Below are 8,968 nucleotides of genomic sequence, written 5' to 3'. Positions count from 1 at the left end.
ATTGTTTCATGTCTGATCCCATGTTCAATACACAACTCGAGTATTTATTATCACCGCGTGTTGGCATACCTCTTAGGTCGCACATGTTAGTGTGGATTAAGTCAAATGGTTCATTACTTCTGTCAATATATTGAAAGGATGACCTTGTCATTTTCGCTTTAACATAAATCTTACACTTGTGTTTTGGGTCAAGGTGGAATGCAGGTATACTTTGCATATTTATTAATCTATGCAACACATCATAGTTAACACATCCTAGTCTACCATGCCACAAACACGAAGACTCAAGTATATATGTGGAAGATCTTTCATTTTTATTTATTTTAGGCCTAATGGTAATTACATTAAGCTTGAACATCCCATCAGATACACAACCCCTTCCTATAAATATTCTATTCTTGGACAATACAACTCTGTCTGACTCAAAAATAATGCAAAAGTCATGCTTGCTTAACAATGATCCAGACACTAGATTCTTCCAAATTTTCGGAACATACAACACATTGTTCAAAGTAAGGTCCTTATCTGAGGTCATCATTAGCACCACTTTTCCTTGGCTTATGATGTTCGAGGTTGTTGAGTTCTCCATGAACAGTTTATTTCTATTGATTTTTTCAAAGGTGTAGAGAAGCTCTTTATTACAGCAAACATGACTGGTGGCTCTAGTTCAATCCGCCATTATCGTGGGTTTAAACCCACTAGCTTCAACTCAGAGACCACAATGCAGAGGTCATCTATTTCTGGTCCCTCGTTCAAGTTGGCCTCCTACTTCTTCTTCGGCTTTCTACACTCCTAAGATTTGTGACCGACTCAGTTATAGTTGAAGCACTTCCCAGAGTACTTCTTCTTGTTGATGCCTCCTTTGGGTCTCATTTTGGAAGCTTTTGGGTTCTTCCGTTTCAAGCTTTGACCGTGGTCGACTACATTGGCTTTCACAGTAGCTTAAGAGAACAGTTTTCTCTCTGAACTCTTGTTGTCTTCTTCGATACGAAGCCTAACAATGAGTTCCTCCAGATTCATCTCCTTCCGCTTGTGCTTCAGGTAGTTCTTGAAGTCCTTCCAGCCTGGAGGCAACTTTTCAAAATAGCAGCCACCTCTGGAGGTAGCTTTTCAATATAGTAGCCACCTGGAAGGTTTCACTCAGAACCTTTCCTTCTAAATGGATTTCATGCAAGATCACATGAAGCTCCTGGACTTGGCTGATCACCGTTTTAGAGTCAACCATCTCGTAGTCCAGGAATCGACCCACGAAGAATTTCTTGGCCCCTGCATCTTCCATCTTGTACTTCTTGTTCAGGAACTCCTATGGCTCTTTAGTCATTCTCTTCATGCTATACACTACATACAACGAGTCGATAAGGCAATTGAAAATGTAGTTTCAGCAAAGGAAATCAGAATGAGTTCATGCCTCCACTGCACTGATGGTCTGTGCATCAGCATCCTCAACACGATTGGAGGGATCCTCAGTCAAGAATCGAGCCAGATTGAGCGTGGTCAAGTAGAAGAGCATATTATGCTGCCACCTCTTGAAGTTTAGTCCACTAAACTTCTCCAGCTTTTCCCTGTGATTGATTGGCACAGTTCCAATCGGGGCGGAGGGAGCTTTCATGTGTTGAGTCTGTTGCACCTCAACATTTTGTTCTATAGTCATCTCAATAGAATCGAGTATGTTTCAAGATTGTTGGACATATAATCTGTTGGAGATTTTGGGGGTATTAGATGAATTTAAATTTCATTTATCTGTCGAGATGACCTGAGCTGATAATCTTAGACTGGGCGTGAAGAGGTGACCGAGTGAGCGAGTGACCAAGGCCTGCGAGGATCGCAGTTTCCTTAAAACAGATTCGCTCACCTTCAGCTGTGCTTCGAGGTTTACTCAAGTTGTCTGTTTCCTAGGATACAATGGTTAACCGTGATTCCCACCAAGTAATGGTGATCACGACGAATTGAGTGGTACCTGACTGCTATCATAGATACTACGTCGAGCAAGCGTTGCACGACAGAGGAGGAGGGCATGGAGGTGGAGAGCTACTACTTCTTTTTTTGTGTATAACCTCTTTTGCTAACAATCACAGACTCCTTATATATGAGCACGGATCAATGGCTAACGTTAATGATCAATTAATGATCATTACTCGTAAGTCATGCTTGCACACGAGTCAACTTAGTATAGTGCAATCCGGACCTTAGATTTGCACCTCCCTGCATCCCATGCATGAGAGAGGAGCAGAGATCTCCTGGTCTATAATTTTGTGGACCAGAGGATGGACCACATGGAATTAGGACCGGATCGTGGTCGCGATTCTGCCGCAATTAGTTGCAATCCCTCCATGGGTTCACCGTCCCTCCCATGTTATAGTTTTGTTCGAAGTGGGCGGTCGAAGGCCGCCCCTCGCTCGGTGTCCAGCAATCTAGCCATTTGCCCACTACCGGTGGCCTCCGGGCGGCCTCCGGCCGCCCGCTTCGAACCAAACTATAACATGAGAGGGATAGTGAACCCAGGGAGGGATTGCAACTAATTGCAGCTGGATCGGACCACAATCCAGTCGTAATTTCATGTGGTCCATCCCCTCACCCCAAAAAAATATGGACCAGGAGATTCCTGCTCATGAGAGAGAGTCTCTCTCCATGTATTTGTTCACATTATCAATACATGTGAATCAATTTAAACCAACCATATGCCTTGAAACTTTCAATATAAGACTAAAGTCTCATTCATAATTGAGTCTCTTTTCTCTGTCACATTTTCTCCATTCACATATATACAATATCATCTATTTTCGGAAGATACGTGTCCTTTTGGGATGACCTAGTGGCTAGTACATAAGGTGTTACTATCATAAGGTCTGAGATTCAGTAAAATTAAGATAAATACCTCTCTTACAACTGATTAGTTAGTCACTATTTAAAAATCAGTAACTTTCTATGATTTATCCCTTTAACCCTGGGACGAATTAGTGACATGGTCTTCTGCCACCACTTTTCACTTTTTAGGTAGGATCACATCATTTAAAGAATAATAGAGGGTAATGTGTTAATTCATTGCTTTCATGTTTAATTGGCAATACAGACATACAGTGCATGTGTCTTTGAGATACACGTCCCCTTGGATGGGTCTAGTGGCTAGCACATAAAATATTGTTATAATGAGATCTGAGATTCGAATATCGATAAAGTCGAGGTAAATACTTCCTTTATATGCTAGTTACTATTCCAAAGATTAGTAGTCGTTCATGATTTACCTTCTCTGTATTGATCCTAGGACAAATTAGTGAATGTGCTAAGAATAAATGTATTCATCTTTTGTCACAATGTGTCTATGAGATATATGAGATAGACAGGATCATGGTTGAAAATGCTGGCTCATGAAAATTCTCAAATGATTCGTGTGAATTTTTAAGAGTACGTATAATGTTTTTTTTAAATAATGATTCGTGTGGTAAAAACTCATTGATCTAATTCCTAATTAAGATATCCAGTTTTGACTTTGTAGTTTTAAATTAAAATTATATCTAAATTGGCTTGGATGACACCCTCGTGCACAAGAACTTTCTAACCCGTCAATTTTTTACCCAAAATAACTTGATAAATATTTATTTTTCTTCCTACATAGCTAAGTTTCTCTTGTGTCCTTATCTGTTAAGAAACTCTGCACTGGACTTGAAGTGCATAATTAAGAAATTTAAAATTTGTTGAATATTCTTAATTTTCTTGGTTTTGCAGAAGTGATCAGAGCTAGCTCTTTTCTACCAGATTAACATCTAATTCCCATTAAGATACTGGTCCTCTCTCAAGATGGACATGTTTTCCAAATGTTTGATCAGGACTTCAATTGTACATTTGAATTTTTTACACCGGATAGGATAGTGATTATCTTACGGATTAAAGATAGATTTGAGGAGAAGTAAAAAAAAAACATCAAAAATAAAGAAAAATCAATTATTCTCCAGGTTTTATCTAAAAAAAATAAACATTATTATTAATAGAAGATGGTTTCTCAAATAGAAAAATAAGTATTTGTATAAACTATAGACACTACAACTAAAAAAATGAAATGATCAAAACAAAAGGCTTATATAGATGAATCATAATCCATAAATATTTGACATATTAAAAATAACATAAATACAATAAGATGTTAGAATTCTTTGAAAAAGGATCTAAATGGTTTTTTTTTTCAAAATTTGACAGTTAAGGGTTTCCTTAGATCTCTTAATTCTTCATACATGATTACAGATCGAACGTAATTCTGAATCCTGATTTAAAAATTATGAATCATTAAAAATTAAGTACTTAGTACCGTCTCAATTTCACATTTATTTCTGTGATCATTCAAAGTTTGAAGTATTAACTTCAGTCCAATCTCATCACCAACCAACTGTACGCGCCAAAAAGTCTTTCTTCTCAATAAACAAGTGGTTCTGCCACACTGCTGCCTTAATTCCGTCTCCAGATTTCATAATCTCTGACGAGAGTTGAATGCACAGGTGTGGTGATTCACAAAGTATCAGATGAAATTTATTGATCATTTCAAGACTATATTGTCTTTGTTATATATGTGGAGTTTAAATTTCACATGCCCTAAAATATGTGTTTATATGTGGAGTTTAAATTTCACATACTCTAAAATATTTATGCCCAACCATAGTTTGTAAAAGCATGATCTTGGATAGTTGGATTTTACAATCCATCGTGAAGCATAAATCAATTTTGAATTATGCATAATCAATTTATACAGTAGAATCATAACAATATCAATAGGAATCAGAATATGATTGAAGTAGGATTGGTAATAATTTTTAGAGATCATAACTTTTGATTCGGATTGAATCACAAGGCCTATAATATATTAAATTGGAGTTCGTTCAGAAATCTATAGTTAATTATAAAATTTATCCTTAATCGACATCTTATAAAGCATTTTTGAAGGCTTGAAAGATTTTATCCTTTTTTAATTATGTTTACTTTTGTAGAGTTAGGTTTAAGGTTTTGATTTTATTTACAAATTTATTTTGTTATTTTTTATCAATAATACTTTGTCATTTTTTTTTCTTAAAATGATGAGATTTTGGATGTCTATCACTTGATATTCTATGAAATCAATAAGTCTTTAAAATATTATTTCAACATTTGTGTTCAAATAAAAGGATTTATTAACTTTCATTACCTTAGCGATTTTGTTAACCTTTAAATTAAGTCATCTTGTAAAACAAGAAAATATTCTTAAGGTTAAATAATAATAATAATAATAATAATAATAATAATAATAATAATGTCATATGAGGAGCGAGTATATTGGTGTATAAGTAAAATTATTACATCAGAAGTTTGAAAACTATGCCAAAACTCACTTTGGAGAAATAATTAAACTGCAATGTGGAGTCCTAATTAACCTTTTTATAGCGATCGTAGGGCAAGATCGATCAAGGGACACAAACAAGTTGGCCACTAGCGGTTCAAGTTGACTATCCAACCTTAATTGCGACAAGGACAATAAATTAAGCTTCCTACTTGGCTTGATTGGGTTGAAAAATAATCCATTAGGTTGGCGGTAGACACATTTAAGTTGTTGGTCCAAATTGGACTAGGAAACCAACCTAACTGAATTGGATGCCAACTCAGCTAAACTAGTTGAAACCCTTTCACTTGAAATTTTCCCTTTTAATTGACTTCACATAAATCGTTGAAATTGTATTGTTTTTTCTTGAATACAACATATTAACATACATCAAGCAACAAACTAGGTGCACATGAAACACTCCACGGTCACCATCCTCTTGCGCTCGTATGTTCTTGTATATATTAATTAGACCGCAAATATCATCGTTGTTGAACTACTTATTGATTGCCACCCAAGGCAACCTGACCCTAATTTTGTTCGGCAACATCACTAATTTAATGGGAAGAAGACTTCGACAAGGAAACACTAGGGGCACTTGAAACGTCAATAAAAGGGGAGAGAGAAAACAGTCAGTAAGCAAGTCAAGGAAGGGTCCCTAAGTTAGGATCGAGGAAGAAGAACAGTGGCACAAGAGAGAAAGATGATAGACCTGTGTACTTGCATCATCAGAAAAAGACTCCTTTTATACTGACACTTGTAATCTCCGTATTTAATGATATATCATATCACTGCTTGATAACATATCTAATCATCATGTTTCCACTGTATCTTGTAGTACTCTCATCATAGGTATAAGGAAGTATTGCATATTTGTTTGAGAATAAATGATAAATCCATGTACTGCATTAATGGTGAGATGAGCTCATGAGATGGGAGGCTCATTGGACGGCTAGAAGATGAGTCAGGGACAGGAAACCTAGTTTTTCATGGAAAATAAATGGACTCTGATAATATCTAAAGAGAGAGTTGAGCCTTATAGGCAACTGACAAACTGAAGCGCTAGACCCTTAACAGCATGTCCGAATAGATGATGTGGAGCAGGGCCCTCCAGGTGTTTTGTAGAACCTGAGAATTGGACCTCCAAGAATCTACCTGATTGGCTTTTAGCTAATTGGGGGATGACCTAAAGCAAATATTTTCTTCTAATATTTAAATCCATTGATGTCAATATGTTAGTTGGCTACTTTGAGAATTAATCAAAATAACTCAATTTTTTTGGGGGCCGAGCCTTCTTCGATCCAAATGGGCTTTTAGCTCAGACCCACTTGAACTTGCCTCGATTACGACATAATTTAGCAAATGCAACGATTCAATAATTACAAGCTGTATGTGTGGCCAGGTCAAACAATTCAATCATAATCACAAGCTGTATGTGTGGGTGATGCAGATTTTGACAGCAACTTTGTTCGTTTTTATCATAAGCAAGCTTAGCAAAGGACACGAAATTTCTTCTTGGTTGGTTTAATATTCTTCATATTAATTTTTTTTAATACATTTTACTTTTCCATAAAATATGAGCAATTCAATCATCATGTCGTTAATAAAATGATTTAAAATTGATATCACATTCTTATCATATATCCTAACAGTTTCTCTTTCGGACCTCATTCTCCATGTGGCTTCATGAAGCCAAACTTGTATTCTTTAAGGCTCCACGTGCACTTTGACGATTCTACTCCTACCACGACAATCAAACCCCATCGGCTCCATCCGCCAACCCTATTTGCCTACAATTATTGAAAATTGTATCATTATATAATTATATTATGAACTCTTAATATCATATCAAAATCAAGTAGCCAGCTCGTGAATAATAGAAATAAATAAATGAAAGAAAACGGAGAAGAGTAGGAAAAAGGCGGCTCAGAATTTAGCTGCCAACCAAAAAATCCAGTACAAGATTTCGTGTCTTTTCCTCTTTGGTGTCTGTTCCCTCGTTTCCTCCCACCTTCTTCGTCGATGACATCTCCATCCATTTAAGAGGATGATTGGGCACTGAGGAGAGACTGCACGAAACAGAACGGCGGCGAGGGTGAAGAGATCAGAAGGGATGGAGGTGGCGGTTCCGGCGGCAGACGTCCACTTCGACAGCGCGTGCACCACCCCGTACGTGAGCGCGCCGTCGAGCCCCAAGCACCACGCCTCCGGCGACCCCTTCGACCTGTTCCGCCGCTACACCAGCGCTCCCACCAGCCCCACCCGCGCCTCCTTGCTTTATGCGCACTTCGACGCCATCAATTCAACTCCTCCGCTCGCCTCCTCCGGCATCCCCTTCCGCTGGGAGGAGAAGCACGGGACGGACAAAGAGGAGGAGGAGGATGGAGAGTTCGCCTCCGACGGGGGCTACGAATTCTCCTTCGACTTCAGCGGCCACCTTGACAAAGACGGCCTGCCGGCGCTCACCGCCGCCGACGAGCTCTTCGAGGAAGGGAAGATCCGGCCGCTCAAGCTCCCTCCTCGCTTGCACTTCCCGGAGGGCGCCGGAGAGGGGAGCAGCAGGGTCTCCTCCCCGGCCTCGTCGAAGGGAGGATGGTCGCCCCGCCACCGAAGCAGAGTGGTGGCGCGGGAAGAGCGCGACCCCTTCGCCGCCGCGATGGTGGAGGCCACGAGGGAGCGAGGGAGGGAGAGGGAGAAGGCGCCACTCGATCCCCTCCCTTCTTTTTCTTTCTCAAGAAACCGGAAGGGATCGAGATCGCTATCTCCCCTCAGAGGAGAAGGGGGGTTCTCCTTTAAGACGACGACGATGATTCCCGACTCCCCTGCCTCCACCGCTCCGGCGGCGGTTCCCCTGAAGAGCGTAAACGGGAGCAAGAAGTGGCGGTTGAAGGACTTGCTCCTGTTCCGCAGCGCGTCCGAGGGCCGCGCCACCGGGAACCGGAGCAAGGACCCGCTGAGCAAGTACACTCTGTCGCCGTCGCTAAGCAACAAAGTCGATATTTCGGCGAAATTGGATTCGAAGAATTCGAGCTCCCGGTCGTCGACAGGCGGGTCGATGAGGAGGGTGGGCGCGTTCTCGCACGAGATGCACTACGCGGCGAACAGGGCGGCGGCGGAGGATCAAAGGAAGAAGACGGCGTTGCCCTACCGGCAGAGCCTTTTCGGCTGCCTGCGCTTCAACCCGGCCTTGCTCAGTATTACCAAGGGATTCGGCGGCCACTCTTTCGCCCGGCAGTGAAAACCGGCGGCGGCGGAAGGCGGTGATGATGATGTGTCTGTTTACGCGCGTATTATCTATCATTCATTAATTTGTTAAAACCCAAATCAAAATTCTGTTGTACAATTAGGATGGTGTGTGTCCATAGGTCTTTACTTCTATCCGAATCAAATCTTATCTCAAACTTAGTCAAAGTTGATCAATTTCAATGCGAAAATGACTCGCTCACAATTTGATGGTTTTGGACTCAGACATGAACAATTAACTCAATTAAGCGTAAACATTAGTTTGTGTGGATTTGTTTGTGGGCTTAGGGATGTCGATCGGATTTGGATTGGATGGTATATTCTTCATCTTTATACTCATTATATCCATACTCATATCTATAATTATTAAACGATTGTATATTTTCT

The 8,968-nt window shown here is 40.1% G+C and overlaps 1 protein-coding gene across 1 annotated transcript; it reads left to right on the top strand.

Moving 5' to 3' along the window:
• The first annotated feature begins 7,316 nt into the window (after nucleotides 1-7,316).
• Nucleotides 7,317-8,764, top strand: LOC121995540. Its single transcript, XM_042549262.1, has one exon. It carries the CDS (start codon nucleotides 7,452-7,454, stop codon nucleotides 8,574-8,576), a length of 1,125 nt encoding a protein of 374 aa, XP_042405196.1. The 5' UTR covers nucleotides 7,317-7,451; the 3' UTR covers nucleotides 8,577-8,764.
• Nucleotides 8,765-8,968: the final 204 nt, after the last annotated feature.

Source organism: Zingiber officinale, chromosome 6A (genome assembly GCF_018446385.1).
Source record: "Zingiber officinale cultivar Zhangliang chromosome 6A, Zo_v1.1, whole genome shotgun sequence".
In the NCBI taxonomy this organism is placed as follows: Eukaryota; Viridiplantae; Streptophyta; class Magnoliopsida; order Zingiberales; family Zingiberaceae; genus Zingiber; species Zingiber officinale.
Note: the sequence above shows the minus strand (reverse complement) of the source record. Positions and strands in the feature narration are given on the sequence as shown.